This window comes from Glandiceps talaboti, chromosome 8 (genome assembly GCF_964340395.1).
Source record: "Glandiceps talaboti chromosome 8, keGlaTala1.1, whole genome shotgun sequence".
Taxonomy (NCBI): Eukaryota; Metazoa; Hemichordata; class Enteropneusta; family Spengelidae; genus Glandiceps; species Glandiceps talaboti.
In genome coordinates, this window is record NC_135556.1 from 13,829,081 (window position 1) to 13,855,480 (window position 26,400).

The 26,400-nt window shown below is 36.6% G+C and overlaps 2 protein-coding genes across 2 annotated transcripts; one reads left to right on the top strand and one right to left on the bottom strand.

The window, feature by feature from the left end:
• Window positions 1-1,142: 1,142 nt before the first annotated feature.
• On the bottom strand, window positions 1,143-26,179 carry LOC144438927 (uncharacterized). Its single transcript, XM_078128154.1, has 5 exons — window positions 26,116-26,179; window positions 3,569-3,868; window positions 3,212-3,358; window positions 2,901-3,065; window positions 1,143-2,540 (listed from the first exon to the last, which is right to left on the bottom strand). Exons 2-5 carry the CDS (start codon window positions 3,837-3,839, stop codon window positions 2,269-2,271), a joined length of 855 nt encoding a protein of 284 aa, XP_077984280.1. The 5' UTR covers window positions 3,840-3,868; window positions 26,116-26,179; the 3' UTR covers window positions 1,143-2,268.
• LOC144438926 (uncharacterized) lies at window positions 4,043-10,558 on the top strand. The gene is made up of 5 exons (XM_078128153.1): window positions 4,043-4,169; window positions 5,635-5,931; window positions 7,026-7,275; window positions 7,864-8,367; window positions 8,979-10,558. The coding sequence occupies exons 2-5, from the start codon at window positions 5,643-5,645 to the stop codon at window positions 9,550-9,552; spliced, it is 1,617 nt and encodes a 538-aa protein (XP_077984279.1). The 5' UTR covers window positions 4,043-4,169; window positions 5,635-5,642; the 3' UTR covers window positions 9,553-10,558.
• Window positions 26,180-26,400: the final 221 nt, after the last annotated feature.

Below are 26,400 nucleotides of genomic sequence, written 5' to 3' on the forward strand. Positions count from 1 at the left end.
TGTTTTGGGGTTTGCTTGACAACCCTTCATCGAATTTATGTAGTCTTGTACATATATTGTAACTTTATTTTATATATTGTTTTAAACAGTAAACTTTGATCTTTTTAAAGCACAATTCAAGATTTTGGTATCCGGATGAGCAATGGTCTGACGTCACGTCGGATTATCTTTCACATGTATATGATTGAAACATTCTGTACCCATGGAAACTGTCACGGTTCCATGAATATACGTCTCCGTGTAACATGTCAGTAGGTTTGAAACCAAGACCAACCAACTAACACTTTTTATTGATTGACCTTTTTGGTAGCTATACAAATAGGCATGTCCAAGACTACAAGAAATAAGTCTTAACAAACAAAAATATAAGTCAGACGAAATATGAAGGAAACGTATCGCCGTAATGTACCTTTGAGGATAGCTGGAGCGACAATAGTACAATCAAACTTAATTTGTTTTAATAGCTGCAAAGTTATTAGGATTCTAGCAATTTGGTGATATATTTTATTTACGAAAAACGACTTTCGTTTTGATAGGTTTCGTTCTGACAGACGACGGGGGGCAACTTGCCAATGCAGAGCAAAGGTCGAGGTATTGTTAAAAACCGGTTCCAACCTGTTCATATTTTGTTTATCTTCTCATGACTATCGCCAGACGTGTAGAATCAAACGTTCCGATGTCAATGCGTTATAAATAAAGTTATCTTTGCTATGGTGACATGTGATAATAGAGAGTATATTGTTTTTCTTCTATTTCATAACTTCCTCAACAGAATTTCTGTCTCTATCTCCCTGTCTATCAATGCCCCTGGCTCTTTCTCTCCCTCACTTCCTGACTGACTGACTGACTGACTGACTATCTATCTGTCTACCTCGCTCTGTCTCTGTCTGTCTGTCTGTATGTATGTATACATGTATGTATGTATGTATGTATGTATGTATGTATGTATGTATGTATGTATGTATGTGTGTGTATGTATGTATGTATGTATATATGTGTGTGTATGTATGTATGTATTTATGTGTGTATGTATGTATGTATGTCTGTCTGTCTGCCAAGCTCTCTCTCACACCACTCATAGACACTCGATTTGAATTTTGAATTTGAATTTATTAGGTAAAACTTTATAGAATGTATGCAAATACATATTAAAATACAACGTATAAAAATCACCGATAACACATAAAATTATTTTTAAAAACACTTATTTCCAATGTGGTCTCGTTATTCTCATAAGAAGTAAATTGTGACTTCGTATGTAATGACAGCTGTTATATATAACTTGGTAAATTGTTTATTTACAAAGGAAATACATAGTGAAATAAACTATCACAATCAATTTGGGTTGGAAATTGGAACGAATGACGTTTGGACACTGAGTGAAAAAAAATACACTGGAAGAGTAATGTAATCGCGCAAGGTATTTCTGTATAGAGTGCGGTACCACACGTATCACGTATCTGCAGTTACACATACGATAATGCACACCGTGACACCCGTCTAACTCACCAATCGTGTGAAAAGAGCATCTCACAAACCAAGTCGTCCAAGTAAATTTGGCAATTTGTTGAATGGTTGTCACGGAGCACCATCCTGGTAGTATACCCTATACTAGTGTTGATGAAGCAGGATAAAACCAGAGTACCCGGGGAAAACCTGAGTTGTTCGGCAGGGTCAAACTGAGCAACATCATTCTTACATATACCTGGTTATTTTTTTTAAATCAAACCCAGCCGACGCTTGGTGGGTTCGAACCAAAACTGTAGAGGTAAGAGGCGTACGAGTTACATACCCATTGAAACCACTCGGCCGGCCACCGACAAGCCAGACAATTTTCGAATTGAAAACTATTAAACGTGTTTGAAGGAAAACATTACAGTGAATCACTCTGAACAACTGTTTGAAAGTGAATGTCTTCTCTTTGTAAATAGTCGTCTGGTCTTGCAATTCAACACTTGAATTGTCTTGTTGAGGTGATAAGCAGACACGACGTCGACAAATATGCCCCGTGTCACTTTGGTTGTTACCATTTGATTGGACGAACGCTACTTAGCCCATGGTAGGACTGGTTGAAATAAATGAAGTTATTGTAAGAAAGCATAGAGAATATTGTCATTATTATTTAAGCACCATATCTAACTTGCTCTCTATTTTTCATAAGAAACCATCCATGTTTTCATGATACAAATAAATCATCTACGGGTGGACACATATACATGTACAAAATTATATAGTCTATGTTTGACTTCACAGACTATAGCTACAGTTTTAAATGTTGAGCGCCCTTTTCACCTGACGGGTTTTTACAGATCTCTCACCAAGAACCAGAGCATCTTTTACAAGATTTAGGATTATTCGCTGCTCCGACTCCTCGTAGATTTTCGACTTGGACTCCTCTGGCAAATAATTCGTTATGAACACAGCAGGTTTCGACCTCAATTTACCACACAGTTCTCTCGCCTGTTTTCCTATTTCACTTCTCTGTTTTGGTTCCGTTGTAATTGTATCAGTAAAAGTGACAACTGGTATTATAGTTACACCTGCAAATTTAACAAGAAACTCGGTCACTGCGGATACCCGTACCTAACATTTTAGGCAGGGTTAACGTTCACGATACATTCTTGAAGACTTTTTTCTCTGTAGAGTAGCTTTGGTCGATTATGGAATGTGGCATTTAGCTAATCATCAAACTGCTTTATCTTTCAATTTAAAATTATATTAATATTAGCATTTTATGATAGTTATTCGTTCAAAGCAGTTTCACAGCAATTATCCAGCAACAATTCTTCACCGGTCACAGGTCCAACTATCAACCATAATCAATAGTAGTTGCTGTCCTTAAAAAGAAAGACTTAAATTAGCTTTAGACACATTTTTGTAATTGAATTTATATCACTTACCAAGTTTGAAAAGATAATCTTTCACAAATTTGATTCTATCAGAGTAATGTCCCTGTGTAAGTCTTACATCTGTAGCGTTGACGAACCACAATACAACATGAAGTTGATCAGATAAAGGTGTATTCGGCTCAATGACAATCGGACTGTCTTCCGTAACTTTACTTTCTGTAAAATGGATACAAAAATAATATAAAGAATAGTACTGCATTGCTGGTTTCTTTATCTCAGTCAAATACGAATATGTTTGATTGCTGCAACTACAGATGATGATTGTGTTTAACAATATCTAAACTAGGTGAAACGCATCTTACCACGTTCAACCTCATCTCCAGCTTCTACGCGTCCATACAATATATCCAATATCTCTTGTTCTCCACCTTTTTCTAAATCCATAAATCCACGGGTGTCTAACAGTATAAAACCATACTCATTGAAGTACTCTTCGAGGATTATATTGCCTGTGGAGACATGATAAAAAACCACTTTATTCATACCAAAAAAGTAGTCAAATATAAGTATGTCAAATGCCTCTCTCTCTCTCTCTCTCTCTCTCTCTCTCTCTCTCTCTCTCTCTCTCTCTCTCTCTCTCTCTCTCTCTCTCTCTCTCTCTCTCTCTCTCTCTCTCTCTCTCTCTCTCTCTCTCTGAGCGGCTTTATGCAAACATTTACCTTCTCCTCCGAAGGAAGTTCTAACCGCACGTCCCCTGTCGTCATTTAATAAGCATTTCATCAGTGAGTTAACAAAACTGCTCTTCCCCGCACCCGTGAATCCAAACAGACCAATACGTATCTTCATTTCATCCATTTCACCAGGCAATGCATCGTCGAATGGATCACAATCTTTGAATTCGTCTCTGAGAAAATCACCTGCCTTGTATTTTAATAACAATGTTTTCAGGTCTTCAGTAGCTTCAAATTTACTGTACGCCATCTCACACATTGGACGACCAGTTTGTGTTTGAAATAAAACTAAAAGAGGAGACTTTATCAAATTCAATTGGGCGTTTCGGCGAAATGATAGTACATTCTTAAAAACCCGAAGACAGGCAACCAATGAAATGAAGCACAGATGCCCTTATGTGACCTCATCACGATGTAGTCATCGCTACCTAGGGGCTAACACTTCCAACGATCACACGGTGGATAATAGCTAAGTGACAACACACATTTAAACAATCCTCCGCAATCGTCGATACTCACTGGAAAGTTACTATTTACCCAAATCCAGGCTAGTAGCGTCTTTAAACTCTGTCAAGTTGATACGATAAAGGTAAGTTGACCCAAATATCAGTTTATCGAGGAAAGAGAACTAGCGTTTACAATTTTACTGCTGTTAATATCCTTGAATACAACATTAAGGCTGACGATGTTTGTATGAAGTCAACTAAACCTACGTGCACAGAAGTGATGAACAACCAGATATCTCTAGTTTTATGACACAAGACAAAAGAGTCTAATTGAAAATTAATAGCACGCATAACCCCAGTACTAGTTATGAGAGGTGATTATATTATGTGAAAAATTGACGTACGTGTACGTACACGGACACATATATAACATAGCGAACACTTTCCCACATTCAGTTTGATATCTTTGATACCTACTATGTCAATATTTTATCCCTACTAAGATGTAAAAACAGATGTACTAAGATGACGAACGTTTTTAAGAGTGAAATGTATATTCATAAAAATACGGATTGTTTTCTCTACCTAGTACATATTCTGATTAGACAGCGTATGGTCACGCCCCTACTCAATCATTTACACTACAGTCAACAACGTCGGTTGTACATAGACCAAAATTAACCTTGTATTGTTCAAACACTATCCCCTGCCACTGATCATGATGAGAGTATTCCGACTACAATTATTTGCAATCCGATTTCAGCATAAAATTCTCCTAAAATAAGCACCATTTTCTGGACTATGAACTGAATTTTGGCATGTTTTGAAGTCAACAACTGTCAAATCTCGCTGTTTATTTTTAAGAAATTCTGTATGGGACGTCCAACACATTTTTTAGTGATTGATCTCACATGATATAAAGGTTCTCTATGGCATGTCAGCTCTCTCTCTCTCTCTCTCTCTCTCTCTCTCTCTCTCTCTCTCTCTCTCTCTCTCTCTCTCTCTCTCTCTCTCTCTCTCTCTCTCTCTCTCTCTCTCTCTCTTAAAAACAGTCACCTAAAACTAACACGTACTCACTGTGTCATTACTAGATATCCGTCGGTTTGTTTTCAGAAACGTAACCGAGTCGAATTACAGAATGAGCACATTTATTAAACGTTTATACCAGTTTTACTATTTCAAAATGAATCAATAATTTAGTAAATCAATGAATCATGTTATGTGCAATGAATGTGGTGATTGGATTGACCTTCCTGTCCTCAACTTGATTTCCATATCTTATACTGAGCTGAGAAGAGAACACAAACCCTATCAAATGATCAGTCTATTGTGGAATGGCCGCTCGGCAAATACTATGGATTACGATCATACATACGTGGGCGTCGTACTCAGCTTTAGTTGAAGCATGTGAATGTTGCTTGTATGGCTTGTTTATACAATATGTGAGTGGAATGAGAAAGCTCTAAGATTTATCACCAGCTGTATTACAGGCGGAGAATTAGAAATAGATAGCATATGTCGTGTCCACTACAAAGTGGTCATATTAATCTTTATAGAATATTTATTTTAATATTTATTTTAACTTTTTATTATATCAATTTATTTCAGTTTTCAACATGGAATCAACACCGCTCAATATCCTACTGATCAACTGTGACCGTTTAGTCAAGCTTGAAGACATCAAACGTGATCTGTTCTCCCTTCCGTCCACGGTGGTTAAAGCGGGGGTGGAGTATTTTGCCTTGAAAGAAATGGATTCCAAAGCAGATGACATCAAGACCCGGCAAAACAAACCAGATATGGCAATTTTTGTGGTCAATGCTAATGAATCGCGTCTCTCAATCAACGAACCCTCAGCAGGCATTGGGTACACCAAGATGTACACAGCTCTCCAACATGCAACAGGTATGTTTTTGTTTATGTGTAATGAACCTAAAAATTTCATTCAATATAAATGTAATCATTTAGTCAATGTAACTATTCCCGAAATGGCGAAGCCCGCTAGGGGGAAAACTACCTTCCGCCAAGGCAGCCGTCTGTGTATGTGTGTGTGTCTCCACCTGTGCATGTAGATGTACATCTGAAATGCATGAGCCCCATACACACCAAAACAATTATTCACGATGAACTGTCTGAATAGACTCTGACCCTGAAATTTATAATATGCAAGGTCAAATGACCCAAAATATTCAGTTTTCATGTGTACCTCTGGCTAGCATTTTCTATAGTGGTCTGATCAGACATGGACTTTTTCAATCAAAAGTTGGCACAAATGTTAATTTTAGTTTAATTATGTACATCACTAAATGGTACATGAACTTCACGATGATGACTGAATGGCGACAATATTTGTCGTAAAAAGCCAGACTGGGGGGGGGGGGAGCATACATGTATTTACTGTATCTAGATTGTTGCCAATAATTATGCTAATTATATCCCCTCATGCATGTAGTATTTTTACAATGTCAGCTAAAGAAAACTCGGGCATAAAAATTGCCATTTGATTGTATAAATGCTCAGATCATGTTCTTTAAATATTTATTCGGTAAGGAAAGCGGACAATTTTATGTTGCTAATTGAACATGTGTATAAATGGCACGACTATACGATATAAGCTCTTTTTATTTATATTAGATGTATAATGAGTAATAGTGTTATCTCAAACAGTCAGTATAAATGGGTATGCACATGACAGAAACGATGTCTGTAAGGTACGCCGTGATGGCCGCCCTCACACCGATCAGCCCCTTTAGAGCAGACTAGTAGAGGGCGGGGAGACATGATGTACATGTACCGTACAGTCATGAACGGTGTAAACATACCAAAACACACCAAAATGTACATAAAACATGCAGTCTCAGTGTGTGTCAATTCTCTGAATGTGTTGTCATCATGTCCTAATTGTTGTCAAGAAACAACTAACATCAATGAAAGGCAGTACTCGATTGATAGTTTTGCCATTTTACTTTACAATTACTATTTTTGCACATTTTCTTTAGATGACAAGGTGATTGTAATCATAGTGGATGATAAACATTATGGCGACAAAACAGAATTGATATCTCGGTGGGCTCAACACAAAATAGCCTCACAATTCAGTCGAGAATATCTGTCAGGAAAAAAAGGTCTCGTGTTCTCGTGGAATACCAAACCAGAAATTCATCATAAGGAAGCCTTGCTGAAATACATGGAAGGTGCATTTGAAGGACATCAAATCTGTCAAGAAATGAAATCGGCAATTGAACTAGAGTGAGTATAAAATTTACTAACCCGGTCATACTATCTAACAGCCCAAAGCCCCAGGACACTGGGTATGTTTCGTTATTGTTGTTGTTGTTGTTGTTGTTGTTGTTGTTGTCGTCGTCGTTGCTGTAGTAGTAGTAGTAGTTGTTGTTGTTGTTGTTGTTGTTGTCGTCGTTGCTGTAGTAGTAGTAGTAGTAGTAGTAGTAGTAGTTGTTGTTGTTGTTGTTGTTGTTGTTGTTGTTGTTGTTTAAACCATTTCCCTAAATTTGAAATTACCAAAAGGTGTTTTAAAGGTAAAGTACTGTTTTCCATCTTTGTTACCACATGCCTTTCCTAAATCAAGAAGTGAAATCGGGGTTTTAAGTTATTTCAAGAGTTCAATTTGCGTCCTAGCAGAATCCCAGAAGATGGCGGAATTTGTTTAATGCGTTTGGCGTAGAGATGCAAACATATCTTCTAGGCTTTTAATTCTCATTGGAGCTCTAATGAACTCATCATGCCAACTTTTTAAAAATTAAATTAATGTTATATTAAAAACTCGCTTGTTATAGCTTATATGTGAACACTTAAAAGAAATTCTGATTATTTTGACAGCAAAGAAAAAGTAAGAGTAGCAGAAGTAAAAGACGTCGATAAACCAACTAAACCACAGTTGGATAAAGAGACACGTAAAACTAAACCGGAGCCAATCTATGAATACAAAGATGATGCGAACGTCCCAAAGAGTCGTTATTCGGAGAAAACACTCGATATGGTACAAGAATGGAAGTCGGAGTTTAAGTCACTTATTCAAGAAGTCGTAGCGATTCTTGCTTTCCTCAGTAACGGAGCTGTTGATGGAAGATTCGCCGATTTACTTCGTCAAAAGAAGATACAAGAAGATCAAGGTGGATCTCCAGGTTGGCTGAAAAGTAGCGACTCTTACAAGAATTGCCAGGAAAATCTTTCAATGATTCTTTTCATAACAAAGTACAAAAAGCCAAACGGTAACATCACGTGGGCTCCGGTTAAAAAGTCTATTGATCCACCCATACAGGATGACCAAAATCTTGACACCAAAGGAGCTACGTACATGCCGAAACCCGAATTAGAGAATGGGTATGTATTCATAAACATAGCTTACGGAACGATAATTACAAAAATTCTGGTTTAAACGCGTGAATATTGAAGAAAGGTGGTAGAAATTGAGAGTTTCTGCTTCTTGCGCCTGTACCTAGTAGTAGCTGTTGAGCATGTATGTAATCATTTGAGTTGCTTGTGTTGTTGACCATCTTTTCGACAAGATTTGCCTCCTTCCATTTATATGTACCGAAATAAATATAACAGCCACAGGAATTCTAGCTGTTGAGGAAACTAAACGTCCAAATATTTGCTCCGTAGTCTGTTTTTTTCTATTCAGAAGAATTTGGTTGACAGAGTTAGTCACGTTTGTAATTATATTATCTCAGACCACCAAACAACAGACCAGCAACAAGGCTTTTCCTTTGCTGGTATGACAGTCACTTATTTGCTATAATTACAATCTTCTAATTTCTTTGGCAGTCAGAGATGTTACACACTAACAAAATTACACGACCACACCTTAAATCGTCACACTATCCTTTGTTCGTTCCTTTATCTTATGTGTATACTGAGTACGTTTGTACCGAAGATAAAAATCGCAAATTGTCTCTTGTTTGATTGTTTGGCAATTTCTTTTTCTATTTCAGAAAAGACATGATCACTCAGAATTACACTAAAGTAGCAGCACCATTTCCCGCTACTGGCAGTGCATTAGGTCAAGTATCCAATGTTACAACTGAAGAAGAGAGTGATCCTGTCATTAAATATCGTCGTAGACCTGACGTATTAGAAATGTTAAGGCAATGTGTTGAAATCTTCAAGAAATTTGGTATTGAAGTATTTGCAATTCTTGCCTTTTTCAAGGATGGAAAACCTGATGATAAATTTGCATCAATGCTTGTAGAGAAAAGAATTGTTACACAAAAGTTTACAGCAGACGTATGCTCCTATATCGTGAAATCTAACATATTCTCAGAATTCATTGCATTCATTGTTCTGAAGCATGGTGATGAAAAGTACAAAATTATTGAGGAGAATATTAAAGATATAGATAAATTTAGAGATAATCTTGGGAAAGTATCAGAAAGGTGGTTCTCGTCGTATAGATCACCACCAAGTCTACCGGAAAATATTACAGTTGTCAAAACGGAAGTAGTCAGTTCGAAAATGTCGGCGAAGTCTAAAACGATGAGATTGAGAAGTTCTTCACCAAGTACGTGAATGTAAAACAAACATATTGCAGTATGACTTGTCTGAGGATAAGTCTATTTGTGTAGAATAACAACATCATCTTAACTGATAACGGTTTCTGTAAAAGTGTGACAGAATAACATATTGGTATTTTTAAACAGTCCAACAGTCATCCTTTCACAATACTATATATAGTATTATTGACCTCTTCTTTTGATTTCTGAAATAAAAATTAGCATTATAATGTGAAAAAATAATTTCCTTAAAAAGCATAAGTATTACTTGAGTTTAATACATCAGATGTTGTTTGTAGCATTTTTTGACAACTTTACAGACAGCTACCTACTGAAGCCTTGCAACGTTATACGTCATGGTTCAAGTAGTGGTTTCATCAATCTTTTTATCAATATATGTTGTTTTTTCTCATATTGTATAACTAGAACATATCATTATTATAGTAAAATATTAAAATCAAGGCAAACCAAACATTGAGTATACACTACATATTTAAGTTACATTTTAAACCTTTAAACCATTTCATCTGTAAGCTGTTTTAATTACACTGCTGAGCTGCAGTGAATCACTTGATCAGCCATTTGGGCTTTCTTGTTAGTCTACCTGGCACGACTATTGTTCACAACCATGCGCGTGTTATATTTAAAGACAATATATGTCCCCGATGATATAACAGTCAAATCATTATGCCCTTTGCTCTAAATTTGGGGTTAGACTTATAGCATGTTGTCGAATCTTGGCTTCTCACCACACCAACATGTCACTTAGTGTAAATTGAAGTTATCACCTTTTCTAAACTGAATAACCCTGACAATAATTCAGACTATTAAATTTGATGATTCTCTGCTATTTCATCTGACACTAAAAGCAATATATATTAAAAGCTAAATACCCCATACTGTTTTCTCCAAAAGAAAGAAAGAATGGTGTTAAAAGTTGCATGGTGATGTTATTGTACTCGAGAACAGGCAGATATTTCATATTCGGAAAATAAAATAAAAATAAAGGCAATAAATGTTTAAGAAAGGAAAGCTTGTCTAGTTGATTGAAATCTGTGTATGTATGTATGTATGTATGTATGTATGTGTGTATGTCTGTCTGTCTGTCTGTCAGTTAAATGAAAGAGCTAGCTATTCAACAGCCTATCTGACTGTCTCCTCATGTATGTATGTCTGTCTGTCTGTCTGCCTGTCTGTCTGTCTGTCTTTCTGTCTTTTTATGTCTCGGTTTTATTAGTTGGTCTCTGTTCCTCTTTCTTCTCTCTGTCCCTCTCCCTATCTCAATTTTTGTCTCCCGCATTCTCACTCTCTCCATTTCTCTTGCTCTTCCTTCCATCTGCTCTCTCTCCCTCTATATATGTCTGTGTTTGTTACAGTAACCCTATCTCTCAGTCTTTCTGTCTCTAGTCTCCGTCTCCAGCTTCTGTCTTTCTTTCCCTCCCTTTCCCCGTCTGTCTGCCTCTGTTTATTAGGTTGTCTCTCTGTTCGGTTCTCTGAACATACTAGTAGTTTAGTAAAACTCGGTAAGAACACAATTTCAATTCTCTCTCTCGTGTGCACAGCGATTAAAGCCATTTTAGTCGAATATCGATAAAACAAAGGAATTACAAACCGATGTTTTGCTACTGATACTAAACACACGTTCTTTGGCAGATAGACTTTAAGAATTTGAGGTTGAATGACCTGATCAGGAATATATAATTATAATAAAATTAAAACTAAACACATCCCAATCATTATGTCGTATGTAAACACCTAATCACACCTATATCTATAACATAACATAACATCACATAACATACAGGATTTATGATCACATAGTCCATTACAGAGTCACAACCTTACAATAAATATAAGGCATTTAAGGAATGATAATAGATGCAGTGAAATTTTGAAGTCTGCAGTGCTCAGAAATAGCTTTTTGGTTGTTTTGGAGAATGCTCGACAACTCGTCATCGAATTTACGTAGTCTTGTACATATTCTAGTTTTTGTATCTTTTGTTTTAAACTGTAAACTTCAACGTTCTTAAAACACAATTCAAGATTTTGGTATCCGGATGAGTAATGGTCTGACGTCACGTCACATATATATTGTTGACACATTCTGTACCAATGGAAACTGTCACGGTTCCATGGATATACATCCCTGTGTAACATATGTCAATACTTTTGCAACCAAAACCAACCGATCGCGACCGAACAAGTGACACTACGTACTTTTTTTATTGTTTGCCATTTTGGTAGCTATATAAATAAGTATGTCCAAGACTACAAGAAATGAGTCTTAGCAAACAAATATACAAGTCAGACGAAATATGAACAAGACCTATCACCATTACTGATACTAAACACACGTTTAGTATTACCATCTATTATTACCTGCGAAAAATGTTCACTTAGAATTGAGCTTGACTTTGAAATCTACCAGTGCTTTGAGTGTTAGAGTTTTTACTTCTGTCGGAATTGTTTCTAAGTGTTAGCGAACGATAATTGTGAGGAGCCTGGCTATGGTAGAAAGTACGTAACTGTGACTAGAAGTGGCCATGTCGGGGAGGAATATAGATTCAAGATTATTAGTGTGCTGATATTTACTCCCTCAAGCAAAAAGTCAAAAAGCTTCTCGTCAAAATAAGTATTGTATTCACCCCTGACTATGAATTTGACTTTGTCATTGGAACGCAGCCTTCACGATGTATCTATTTTGTGACATAACATTGGTATTTTTATCAGTGTGTTCAGTTTCGTTTCATCAACCTGCTTATTCACCTGGTTTGAATGCCTTTCATTGTCCAACTCGTTCATGTATAATAAATTATTCAAAGGCGAGAATCGTTTATTACCGCAACCATACGCCGAGTTTAAACGTCATCCTGGACATTAATGTCAATTTCAATAGTTCACACTATGTCTGTATAATTTTATCTGGTGACGTCCATGTCAATCCTGGTCCTGCTAAATTTCCATGTGGCCTATGCTCTAAACCAGTTCGAGCAAACCAATATGGTCTGAAATGTGCAACGTGTGACTGTTGGTTTCACACGAAATGCGAAAGGATACCTGACCATCAATATGTCAAGTTATGGGATGCGTTTAATGATGACTGGTATTGTACAAGCTGTTCGCTACCAACCCTATTCGAGTCATTTTATTCTGATCATGGAGAGGATCAACAAAGGCATGATCTTAGTCATAATAATGCACCTGTTAACAATAGCCTTTCACATACTGCTACATTTCAAAGGGATCAATGAGAGTTTATTACCAGAATGCAAGGAGTATTTGTAACAAACTAACTTCTTTTAACCTTTTCTTCAGTGATAATACCTATGATCTCATTGCCATCAGTATGTGACTCGGAAATTTTGCATAACAGTTACAATATTCGCCGCAAGGACAGGGATTCTACTTCCTCTATAAAGACCAGGGGTGGCGGAGTTTTGCTGGCGATTAATAACAACATCCCTAGTGTACGCAAACGTGAACTTGAAGTAGAAGGCTTAGAAGCTATATGGGTAAACAGGGCCGTAGCCTGACCAAATTGCCAAGGGGGGGGCAGAACTTTGTCTTGGTGCAATCTTGCATTTAAAATTTAGAAAAGTTATAATTTACATAAATTTGCATGCAATTTACATAATATATATTTTAGCATACGCAATTAAATATCATATAAAATGCTGGTCAACGGGTAACCTAACCCATCATATTGGGTAAGTAGGTCGATTTCATGTTTTCACAATGCTTGACAAGGATAAAACAAACCATATATAATGATAGCAAAATATTTCAGGTCGAGTTTAGATAGAACTTATTCAGTCATCTTGATCTCATGCAATTTGTCTGCATAGCTACAGTTAGGAAATGTAAACAATTTACGGTTAAACAAATGGTGTAGTTCCTCCCACCCTCTCTTCTCAAAAAATGTGAAGCCCCGCCAATTGAAACTCAAGCATTATTTTAGCCACCCCTTCTGTCACCTACACTACAGTGGAGATATAAAATCATATGATGCATTGGAAGGAGACAAATCCAAAGGTGAAAAAAAATTAGAAAATAAGAGTGTAGGAGGCCATTTAGAGGCATAAAATATCAAACCATAGACATAATAAAATACCAGAATTGAAACAATTATATGCTATGCATTACATATTATTTGAAAGTGTATTTTCTTGTGGCAAAGCTGAAAGATATTATATGCGGATGTGCACATGGTAAATGACTTCTCCTGAAGTTTAATTTGGTTCCAAAAAATCCCAAATAAAGAGCAAAACATTTCAAGACTTTCAGACTTTTGATGGGTAAACTTTTTTTCAATTCTTTTTAGTGCACATTGGATATTTAATCTCAATTCATGCTTGTATTCAACATCAGAGCCAATCAAACCACTGTATAAGATATTATATTATTTGGAATAGACTCAAATGTATATTGTTACATGTACTATTCAGAAAATATAAATGAATATCCTTAATTTTGAAAAAAAAATGCGAAGCCAGCATGAGAATATATTGCTCATCACCAGAAAAAATATATGGGTAGATAGGTTGAACAGCTTTTTCATTTTTTTCTGGCCTAATGTCGTATCTTTCAAAGTAGTTGCCCAAAAGATGTCACATTCAAAATAAGAAAAATGGATGGTGCTTTCTCAAGTAAGTAACAACAAAATAATCATTTTCTTTACCCAACTCCCAAAACTGTTATGGTCTCGTTTATGTCGGAACCCAAGGTGAACTCAGTGAATTCTCCTTGTCATTATCATTGTAATGGAAATTGAAGTTTGGATTTTGATGTCGAAGGTACAGCTCTGTTTACAAATTCAAGGCCATTCTTTCCATAGCAAATTGTCGCTTCAAACTGAATTGCGGAATAACGCTAGTGTCAGTGTGCAATGAGATAAGTATATCAAACAACATTTTAACCAATTTGAAAGACAACGTCGAACACAATTATTGAAAGAAGTATCTTCAAATAGAGGATCTTAAACTGCATACCTAGTTTAATAGTTTTCAGGGCCACCAAATATTCCAAAAAGAGATCTACCGTTTTATCAGTATGAAATGTTTTAATATAAGGAACAAGATGTAAATGCGCTCGATCTTCTGAGTCACTGCATGCAGCAGAGCAGGCGACCTCACGTTGAACGACTTTTCCCGTCTTTTTTTCGAGTTTTACTCGCTGACAATATAATTGCGACTTGCTATCTTCAAATGAAGGAGACTTTCAAGACTACTGTTACTCGCGGAAAATGCACTTCTTTTGTACTTTGCCGCACAAAGAATTGTTTAATTTGCTGCAAAAAGTTACAATTTTTAACTGGACACATTTTTATTCAAAGTTAAGCCAGGGTACAATAGCGATATAAGATACATATTAGCCAGGAGTCAGCAGTGTACAGTCACTTTAGTGAACTATAACTTGAAATCGCGCTTGCTAGGAATCGTCACGTAAATAACGATTTTAATAGCATCGCTATGTATTCAAAAAGTAGCTTTTTTCTTGCTTTTTTCCAAAATCTCAGGGGGGCAGCTGCCCCCCTTGCCCCCCCCCCCCGCAGGCTACGGTACATGTAAAGCTACCTTGCCATCGCTACAGTGTCTATTTATGTGTAGTTTATATTGCACCGGATGCCCCACTTGAGAAACTTAATTCTCTTGACAGTTCTATCAGTCGTGCTCTTACTTTAGCACATAAGAGTGATTTTGTTTATGTCTTTGGCGATTTCAATCTCCCTGATATTGCTTGGCGAGAATGTGAACGCAATATCCTACTCGCAATCAGAATACCCTCGATTTAATATGCTCAAATGATAGCGGCGTGACCGTCTGTGCATGTGAGGGGGTGATACAGTCAGATCACGCAGCACTTGAATGCTTTTTGTCTTGTAGAGCAGATAAGGGAGTGGAATCAGCCGCTAGAGTAGTGTTTAATTATAGGAAAGCTGACTTTCAACATCTGAAAAATCAGCTGCAATATATACCTTGGAACATTTTAGATTCCCTTGATATTGAAGACTGTGTTAGTACATACTATGACTTGTTATATGCAGCTATAAAAGACAGTGAAAACTAAAGCTCACATTAGTTTTAAGAAGTCGGGCAAAGAGTTAGATTATAGAGGGTTTTCTAACCTGCGTTCTCAATTTAAAATTACCCAACGTAATGCCTATTCAAGTTATTTGATTGAAGGACATTCAAAGCTCAATTGCTGTCAACACCAAAAGGTTCTGGTCACACGTACGTTGTAAACAAAAGTCATCATTTCCTTCTTCTTTATTGTATGGTGATAGTGAGTGTTCTAATTTAGAAGAAATCACTGACCTTTTCAGCAGATATTTTTCAGAGTACATATGTTAGTGATACTGAAAATTCATCTCTTCCCTCTTGCCCGGGTTTTCAAAGATGATACACTAAGCAATATCAAATTTTCTGAAGCATTGAAGGCGGTTGATTGTAATAAGGCCTACGGGCATGATATAATTCCAGGGACAATTTTGGTGCAATGTGCAGATGAGCTTAGTGTGCCATTGGGTATTATCTTTAATAAATCAATGGTATGTGAAGTGCTGTATTAATCAATCAATTACAACACGGCTTTTTCTTTGGTAAATCAACGGCAACAAATCTCATACCATACACCAATTCAATTATTGATGTGTTCGAGTCTGGTGGTCAAGTTGACAGTGTATATACAGATTTCTCGAAAGCATTCATACTTAGAAAATAGAAAACAGAGAGTTGTCCTTAGGGGCAACGAATCATATGACATACATATGATGTTCCATCTGGCGTGCCCCAAGGGTATATCAATGACCTACCAACAGTCATCAAACATTCAACTAAATGTATTTATATGCAGATGATTCAAAATATTGTAGGTCAATACAGTCTGATTACGATTGCAGACTTCTTCAATCTGATGCTAGTCTCGTTGCTAAATGGTGTAGATCATGGAAGCTCAATTTTAACATTGGTAAATGTAATATTATAACTTTTTCAGGTAAAACTATGTCTAAGGTGATTGATTATACATATAAACTTGATGAACAGCCAATCAAGAGAGTACAAGTAGTCAAAGATTTAGGAGTATACCTAACTCATAACCTATGTTTTTCTTAACATATTAATCATATTATCAAAAGGTCATTTCAAATGCTTGGATTTATAAGGCGTATTTACTCGAATTTCGACAACGTGCAAACCTTGAGAACTTTGTATATATCATATGTCAGAAGAAATTTAGAATACTCTGAAAGGGTCCAAAAGAAATTCATTAAATATATGTGCGTTAAGCGGGGTTAAGTGTATGGGTCAGATCGATACTCAGAATTATGCGGCGTTTTTAATTTGCCTCCATTATCTCTTAGACGTAAATTTCTTGACCTGTGTTTTGTCCATAAATGTGTGAATTCTAGATTTATTTGCCCCGATATTCTTGATAAGTTTAATTTTTTATGTTCCTCCAAAGTGTTTTAGATTTAAGGAATTTTTTAGGCATCCTAACCACCGTATGGATCTGTCCAAACATGCATTCGTATCGCGCTCTATGAGGCTTTTAAATAGTCTGTATCCTTATGGCATTGACCTTTTTACGTCGTTTGCTGATTGTAAAATAAAATTGAAAGAGTTAATATACACAGACGGGTAATTTTACTTAATTTTGAATTTCTTTATGTTTATTGTATTTTCCTCATTGTGTAGATGTAAAGTATAATTGTTATTGTGATGTATGGTACACGTTTTGTTCAATCATTTATTGTATTTTATCAAGGTCGTCCTGTTATTGGGCTAAGCCTGTTGGATGATGAATGAATAATTAGTTACCTTTGAAGATAGCTGGAGTGACAATAGTACAGCCAAACTTTGTTCTAATAGCTGCAAAATTAAGGTTCTAGAAATTTCGTGATCATTAGTACATTTACTTAATAGCATGTCAACTTTAGAAGTATGATGGCATCGAAATTCCGTTGATAAAAGACAGCTTTCGTGAAAGTTATGGAATAGAAGAAAAACACAATATGCTGTATATTATCACAAGTTACCATAGCAACGTGAACTTTATTTATAACGCATTGACATCGGTAATTTTGATTTCTCACGAAAGCATGAGAAGATAAACAAGATATGAACAGGTTGGAACTGGTTTTTGAACAGACACTGTCACAATACCTTGACCTTTGCTCTGCCTTGGCGAGTTGCCCCTTCGGCTATCAGACTGAAACCTATCAAAGGGAAAGTAGTTTTCCACACAAAAATATATTGTTATGTAAATGAAAAACATTGTTTCCAAGTTATTGAAGTTATTGTGTTCCAGAATGACATACCTGATCATTATAAAGCTTAATATGACGATAACTGTTGGCTGTAATAGAATTTTCAATTACACCATCTTTCCAAAATTCAGTGTCTTAACCTTGTGTCTGGAAAACCGAGATATAAATGAGAGAAAATGGAAAATAAAAACACGACACATAGATCTCACTTAAGAAATCTTGTTTGATGTAATTACTCTTCTAGATCTTTTGACAGGTTATCATCTATGGTAACACAAAATCAGATTATGATATAAAGAAATGCATGTGTCTCTTTCGCTGTCTCTACCTCCCTCTGTCTATCACTGTCCGTCTCTCTTTCCCTACCCCACTTCCTATCTATCTATCGGTTTGTCTGTCTGCCTCGCTCGCTCTCTGTCTGTCTGTTTATCTGTCTATGTTCGTCTGTGTGTGTGTGTGTGTGTGTGTGGGTGGGTGTGTGTGTGTGCCTCTCTCGCTCTCTCACCACACACACTTGATTTGAATTGTGAATTTGCATTTATTAGGTACAACTTTATACAAGTGCTTATTAAATGCATATACACGAGAGGGTAGGGTCAAAGTCATCAAGGATAACATAAATCTTGGTAAATTGTTTATTTACATAGTGAAAGCTATCAATATTGGATGGAACGAATGACTTTTGGACATTGAGTGAAAATACGCTGGTATAGTAAGGTAATCTCGCAATGTAATTTTGTATGGTGTGCAGTACGACACGTATCTACAGTCACACATGCGGCTAATGCACACGACCGTCTAACCGTGAAAAGAGCATCTCAAAAACTAAGTCGTCCAAATAAATTTGGAAATATGTTGAATGGTTGCCATGGAGAAGCATCCTGGTACCCTATACTAATGTTGATGAAGCAGGAGGAAACTTGAGAACCTGGGGAAACCAGAGTTGTTCGGCAGGGTCAAGCAGAGTTCTACCCTTCTTACTTACATACCTGGTTAGTGTTCTTAATCAAACCTCAGACCACTAAAATAAGTGGTCTGAGATCAAACCCCAGCCGACTAGTACTCTTGGCGGGTTCGAACCCATACTGTAGAGGTAAGAGGCGTACGAGTTACATGTACATTGTACCAGCACCCGTAAATCCAAACAGACCAATATGTATCTTCATTTCATCCATTTCACCAGCAATGCATCGTCGAATGGATCACAATTTTTGAATTCGTCTTTAAGAAAATCACCTGCATTGTATTTTAATAACAATGTTTTCAGGTCTGCAATATATTCAAATTTACTGTACGCCATCTCACACTTTAAACGACCAGTTTGTGTTTGAAATAAAAGTAAATGAGGAGACTTTTTTCAAATTCAATTGGGCGTTTCGGCGAAATGTTAGTACATTCTTAAAACTCGAACACGGGTAACCAATGAAATCACGCGCAGATGCCCTTATGTGACCTCATCACGATGTAGTCATCGCTACCTAGGGGCTAACACTTCCAACGATCACACGGTGGATAATAGGCTAAGTGACAACACACAATTAAACAATCCTCAGCCATCGTCAATACTCCCTGGAAAGTTACTATTTACCCAAATCCATATTATTAACCGTATTAGTAGCCCTCTCTCTCTCTCTCTCTCTCTCTCTCTCTCTCTCTCTCTCTCTCTCTCTCTCTCTCTCTCTCTCTCTCTCTCTCTCTCTCTCTCTCTCTCTCTCTCTCTCTCTCTCTCTCTCTCTCTCTCTCTCTCTCTCTCTCATATAAAAAGACGTAAAACTAACACGTACCCACTCTGTTATTACAAGATATTCGTCGTTTTGTTTTCACAAACCGAGTCGAGTTACAGAATGAGTACAATTATTAAACGTTCATACCAGTCTTACTATTTTAAAATGAATCAATAATTTACGATAGTTCCATCAGCTACACTTCTCCTTCAAAGAGCTCTAATGAACAATAGACCCTACGTGTGGAGTCTATGAATGAACTCGTGCCATATTTTTTTGTAAATGTTATACTAGTACTGGTGGGTTTTCACCTAAGCGTATACGAACGATACATGCAGACGAAAAGCTATCGATATGCAAATACGATGTACTGGTACGATTTGGTTGCGTAAGATTGGTGCTCGACTGCGTTCTGGGGAGAAATCACCAGAGCTCGTTGAATTCAAGTACATCTATAACTTTGTTTTACTACTTTTACGCTCCAGTTTCGCCTCTGACAAATAAAGATTGCCATAAAAGTGATTTGTCAAATTCATGGAACCAAAACAGAGCATAAATAGTACTTTTACCATTCTTTAGTTTCACTTTGAAAGTAACCAGGTTAGAAAACCTACGAATGCATGTGGAATGAGGATTGACGTACGGTTTATATGCCGAGAATATTTCGATCTTTTATTTCTATGCGTCGTACTTTCTAATTATCAGGACAGTAAAATATTAGACGTTAGAGAAGTCTCCAAGCGCCCTTCCCCATCATACATTTCTACTCTTTGTCTTCATACAGTGCAAACTTTATGTTCATGATGATTTAACCCATACTTCAATATTTCAATTGACATCTCATTATAATTTGCATGCCTGTATCTGACAACGTTAGCCAAAGACGTTGCGATGGCGTTGTTATCAAGTTGAGAGAAAACCTGTTTCTAAAACCATCGGTCCCTACAATGTCTGAGCCAAACCACTATTTTTGATTGGTGGAATCGAAAGATTTGCATATAGCATTACAGATGGTTTCAATGACGTTAAATATTATCAACAGACTATTGAGTGTGTATTGTTGTTTAGGTTGTGTTCACTCACGGTAAACGTCCATATTTGCATATGGATATCTCATTAACCAGGGCATCGTAGTTGACCGTCGGTATACGTGCTTATGTGAAAACCCATTACTAAAACCTCGCTTATTACTTATATCAAATAAAACGTGAACACTGCTATATCTTCTTCTCATTAGTTTTGACAGCAAAGGAGAAGCAAGAGCTGTAGAGAGTAATGCAGATGTAAAAGGCGTCGACATGTCAACTAAACCACAGTTGGGTGAAGAGATGCCTAAAACTACTAAACCGGAGCCAACCTATGGGTACGAAGATGATGCGAACGTTCCAAAGAGACGTTATTCAGACAAAACACTCGCTATGGTACAAGAATGGAAGTCGGAGTTTAAGTCACGTTTACACGAAGCCGTATCGATTCTTGCTTTTCTCAGTAACGGAGCTATTGATGGGAAATTCGTTGATTTACTTCGTGAAAAGAAGATACATGAAGATCAATGTGGATCTCCTCCAAGTTGGTTGAAAAGTTCCTTGCCTTACAAGAAATGCCAGGAAAATCTTTCAATGATTCTTTTAATAACAACCTACAAAACGCCGAACGGTAATGTCACATGGGTTCCCGTTGAAAAGACTATTGATCCACCGTTACAGAAAAACCAAAGTGTTGAACCCAATGGAGCTACGGACAACCCCAAATCCCAATCCGAGAGAGGGTATGTATTCATAAACTTAATTTACGAAAAAAATACTTATAATTAATATTCTTTGTAGCGACGGTATTGAAGAAAGATAGTGAAAATTGACGGTTGGTGCTTCCTTGCTCCAGTACCTAGTAGTTGTTGAGCATGAAGGCAATTATGTTGAGTTGCCAGTCCCTTTGGTCGTAAAAGTTTCAACAAAAAGCGTCTCCTTCCACTTTTAAGTTCCGAAATACATATAAAACCTAAATAAATATAAAACATATGATAATTCAAGCTGTTGAAGAATCGCCCAGATATTTTCTTCATAGTCTGTTTTTAATCCATTTTAAAAAGCAATCAATAAATTGTCGAAAGAGTTTCAAGGTTGATATAGTTCGTCTTGTTTATAATTGTACTACAAGTTTTATGTCACAAACTATCAAAATAGTTACATAAAATGTTGCCCTGTCCTTTTTCCATTTCGTTAGTTTACCAAGAAAAATATAATTGTTTAAGTCTGTTTCATAAAAGTATTTTTATGAGAGTATTTTTCACGGGAGTATTTTTTCCATTGGAGTACTTTTCATGGGATTTTTTCCACAGGAGTATGTTTTCCCCTGAGTCGTTTCATGGGAGTATTTTTTTTATAGCTTGTGGTCTTTAAACCTACCGCTAGAGTGCAGGTGACAACGGTGCTTAAATTTCTCAACCTTGCCTCACGATGAAAATAGCATCTACTAGTATTTAAATTTAAAATAGCTACCGGGACAGAACATGAAATTACTCCGGATCCCATGAAACAGAATAAAATACTCTGAAAAAAATAATCCCATGAAAAGACTCTTCCAAAGCGTCTGAAGAGAACATTCTCATGAACATAACAATGTTCCCATGAAAAAACCTTCCATAAAATGTTCTCCTATAGACAAGATACTCCCATGAAAAAAAATCAAAATTGTATCACCTTTTTTGTGTGTCTTCAGTAAGCTGAAGCGGAATACATAATTTATTTAATATCAAAGAAAGCTACGTCGCAATTACTTTCGTTTGATTGTTTTTGTGATTTCATTTTAATTTTCAGAAGCAATCAGAAGAACACTACGGTATTGACAGATATTTCTGCCATTGTCAGTTCACCAGATAAACAGCCTGACATTGGAGCCGACGATGAGAGAGATCGTATCAATGAGTATCGTCGCACACACGATGTGTTAGAAATACTAAGGGAATGTGTCGAAAAATTAAAGAAATTTGATTTGGAAGTCGTTGCAATTCTTGCCTTCTTGAAAAATGGAGAACCCGATAATACATTTGCATCATTGTTAGTTGAGAAAGATATTGTTGCAAAACAGTTTGAAGCAGATTTGAGGCATAAAATTAAAAGGGCCATAAAATTCCCGACATACGTTGCGTTTATTGTTCAGGATCACGACGCATACAAAATTATTGAGCAGAATATTATGGAAATAGAAGGGTTTTCAAATGACCTTAGCCAAGAACCAAATACATGGCCACAAATTTTAAATGTCTTTAAGTTTTTTAAATCAAAACCAAGTCTCCCGAAAAATATCATGGTTGATGATACGCAGGTGAGTTCAAAAATGTCAGCGCAGTCTAAGCCATGATATCTAGAAGCGCATGCAATGCAAGTTTCTTGAATAAGGATGAGTTATATAAAATAATATAATTGTGAGTAGGGAATAGCAACAAAATAATACTGTTATTTTTTTTGAAGTGATGGAATTACCTATGTGTAGCTGTTCGTAGCTTGAACTTGTTAAATAATGCATTTTGTATATTTATATTAAAGGTCACTGTATAGATGTGTTTTTAACAAAAACGTTAAAGATGAACTAGCTGTAAGGGTGGAGTATTATATTTGTAGTTGGTCAACCAATCATATTAAGATACCAATATTTATACATTGTACATGAGAATTCGAGGTCAATTTAATCCAGAGGTAGTACTAACAGGTTTAAGGTGAGGACCTACAATCAATCATGAGATTTTGTCTTCGCTTGCAAACGCTCGTAACCGATGTATCAATACCAGAGAGCCTGATCACCATGGATAGGTTTCATGTTGAGATAGGCACAATAAAGATAACACACAAAACATCCCTTCTAGTGATTCTATTTAATTTCTGTTCCTCATTATCCGACCGACCCAAATTTTCCGACGACTTAAATATAAAAAATAGTATTTTCACCCACCAATAATATTTTGCGAAACAGTCCCCTTTCTGGCAAGAATAAGCAAGTGACACTGTCTGGACTGTCTCCACGTCATCTATAGTCAAGGCGTTGGCAACGATCAAAGCATTTCTTCAATTCATGACGGAAGTTATTCAAGTGGGGGGAAGCGAGAACATGCCAGTTGTGTGGAGAAGCTGGGAAAGGGCTTTGTTACCAGGACTCTAACAAAATGAAGATAGAGAGGCAGAAAAGGAGAGGCAGAGAAACATGAAGATGATTATAGTTTCTATGAGTACTCTTTGTCATCACTTGGGTGTTAGAGATACAAACAATCCTTGTCATAAAAGCTTGGGGACGATCGCACAATGTCACACACGTTCAATAAGTGAACTTCGTTCGTTTCGGGGGGGAGGGGCTTCGTCAGTGCGATACCCGAACTTCAATTTGAATTCGCATTTTTTTACCAAATTCCAACGGAACACTTTCACTCCTTCAATGATAACAGCTTTTGTGTTTACTACTGAGATGTTGATAAGTTGATGAAAATTTAGTCTATATAAGTGCTGGGTTTCTGGTAGTATTTTAATTTGTTTACAATCATGTTGTTACATTACATCGATCGAAGTGCTGTCACCGTTATTGTTTAAATTTCATCATAGTTTATATCATATATAAATAAACGCTTGGTGTCGCATTTGTGAAGGTTCGTTTAGGGGGAGGGCAGAGGAGTGACGTGTGTACACATACAGTGCCTGCTTGTCGGCCGGAGTGTGGTGTTGTCTGTATTTCCATAACGACTGGTCTGTGGGAAGCCTGTTTGTTATCAATTGAAATTGTTCTTCGGGAAAAGAAAATTTGTATGATATGCACAGTCTTTCGATGACCTTTCACTATTTCTGATGTAAATTAGATTGTGTATGTTGTTTGTCCTCTTTATTTCAACTATTTATTTTTTCCTTTTCGCCCTTGCCCTGAAGCATATCTGGGGTTCCAAAATGGCAAATATCAAAATGTCTGATGAACCGGTGAAGGGGGCTATAGATGTCGCGCTGGGGACAATATTTCCCTAGATCCTTTGTGTAGAGACTGTCACATTCATTGCTTCGGGCCAGTTAAGTAATTTATAGCAAAATTAATCGTTTGCTAAAAACTAGGTTGCCTCAACGTTTCTTATTTCTGTTCGCAACGACTGGTTCTGTTGTTTTCCGTATCCTAGTTGTATCTTTAAAAATAGTGAAACAGGCACGTCAAGTATTAATCTGAGCCTGGAATAGCTATTGTCTGCCTGTTTCATCATATATAGTGTTCTGAGATTCAATGTATTCATTTTGAAGCCTTATGTCACATTGCGGAGACAGTTCAAATAATACAATTAAATATTACTTCCATCAATCATGATGATTTGTAGTTCAGTTTGTAGCTGTATGTAGGATTCCAACTTTCTCCTTTGACCCGATTTAACTACAATCCAATTGAAACCTATAACTGTCACAATACCTTGACCTTTGATCTGCCTTGGCAAGTTGCACTTTCAGACTGAAACATATCAAAATGAAAGTTGTTTTTTTCACACACACAAAATATATCGCTATGTGATTGAAAACCTTGTTTTCAAGTTATTGAAGTTATTGTGTTCCAGATTGACATACTAGATCATTATTAATCTTGCAAGATTTGATACGAAAAAAATTAAAGACAGACACTTCGTTGATGTGTACAGTCATTCACTGTTTCTATACATTGACACATGTTTTAATAGAAGTCAAAGACGTTCTACCTGAAGCTGCTATGGGTATTTATGACAATTGGTGTCTGTTCAATAATCTCAATTTGTTTCAATATACAATTGTGTTTTGCTTAATATGACGATAACAGTTGGCAGGCTGTAATGGAATTTTCATTATAACATCTTTGCAAAATTCAGTGTCTTTAATTTGTGTCCGAAAAACCGAGATATAAATCAGAGTCAAATGTAAAATAAAAAACGTCACATAGATCTCACCGACGAAATCTTGTTTGATGTAATTACTCTTCTCTTGACAGGTTATCATCTATGGCAACAAAATCAGATTCTGATAGATGGAAATGTATGTGTCTCTTTCGATGTCTCTACCCCCCTCTGTCTATCACTGTCCGCCTCTCTCTCTTTCCCTCCCCCACTTCCTATCTGTATGTATGTATGTATGTATGTATGTATGTATGTATGTATGTATGTATGTATGTACTTATACAAGTGCTTATTAAAATCATAGACCCTACACGAAAGGATAACACATAAATCTTGGTAAATTGTTTATTTACATAGTGAAAGCAACTATCGAAATCAATATTGGTTAGAACGAATGACTTTTGGGCATTGAGTGAAAATACACTGGTATAGTAAGGTAATCTCGCAAGGTAATTTTGTATGGTGTGCAGTACGACACACGTATCTACAGTCACACATGCGGCTAATGCACACGCCCGTCTAACCGTGAAAAGAGCATCTCAAAAACTAAGTCGTCCAAGTAAATTTGAAAATTTGTTGAATGGTCGTCATGGAGAAGCACCCTAGGTACCCTATACTAGTGTTGATGAAGCAGGAGGAAACTTGAGAACCCGGGGAAACCAGAGTTGTTCGGCAGGGTCAAGCAGAGTTCTACCCTTCTTACTTACATACCTGGTTAATGTTCTTAATCAAACCTCAGACCACTAGTTTATTAGTGGTCTGAGATCAAACCCAGTCGACTCTTGGCGGGTTCGAACCCAGACTGTAGAGGTAAGAGGCGTACGAGTTACATGTACATTGTACCAGCACCCGTGAATCCAAACAGACCAATATGTATCTTCATTTCATCCATTTCACCAGCAATGCATCGTCGACTGGATCACAATCTTTGAATTCGTCTCTAAGAAAATCACCTGCCTTGTATTTTAAAAACAATGTTTTCAGGTCTGCAATATC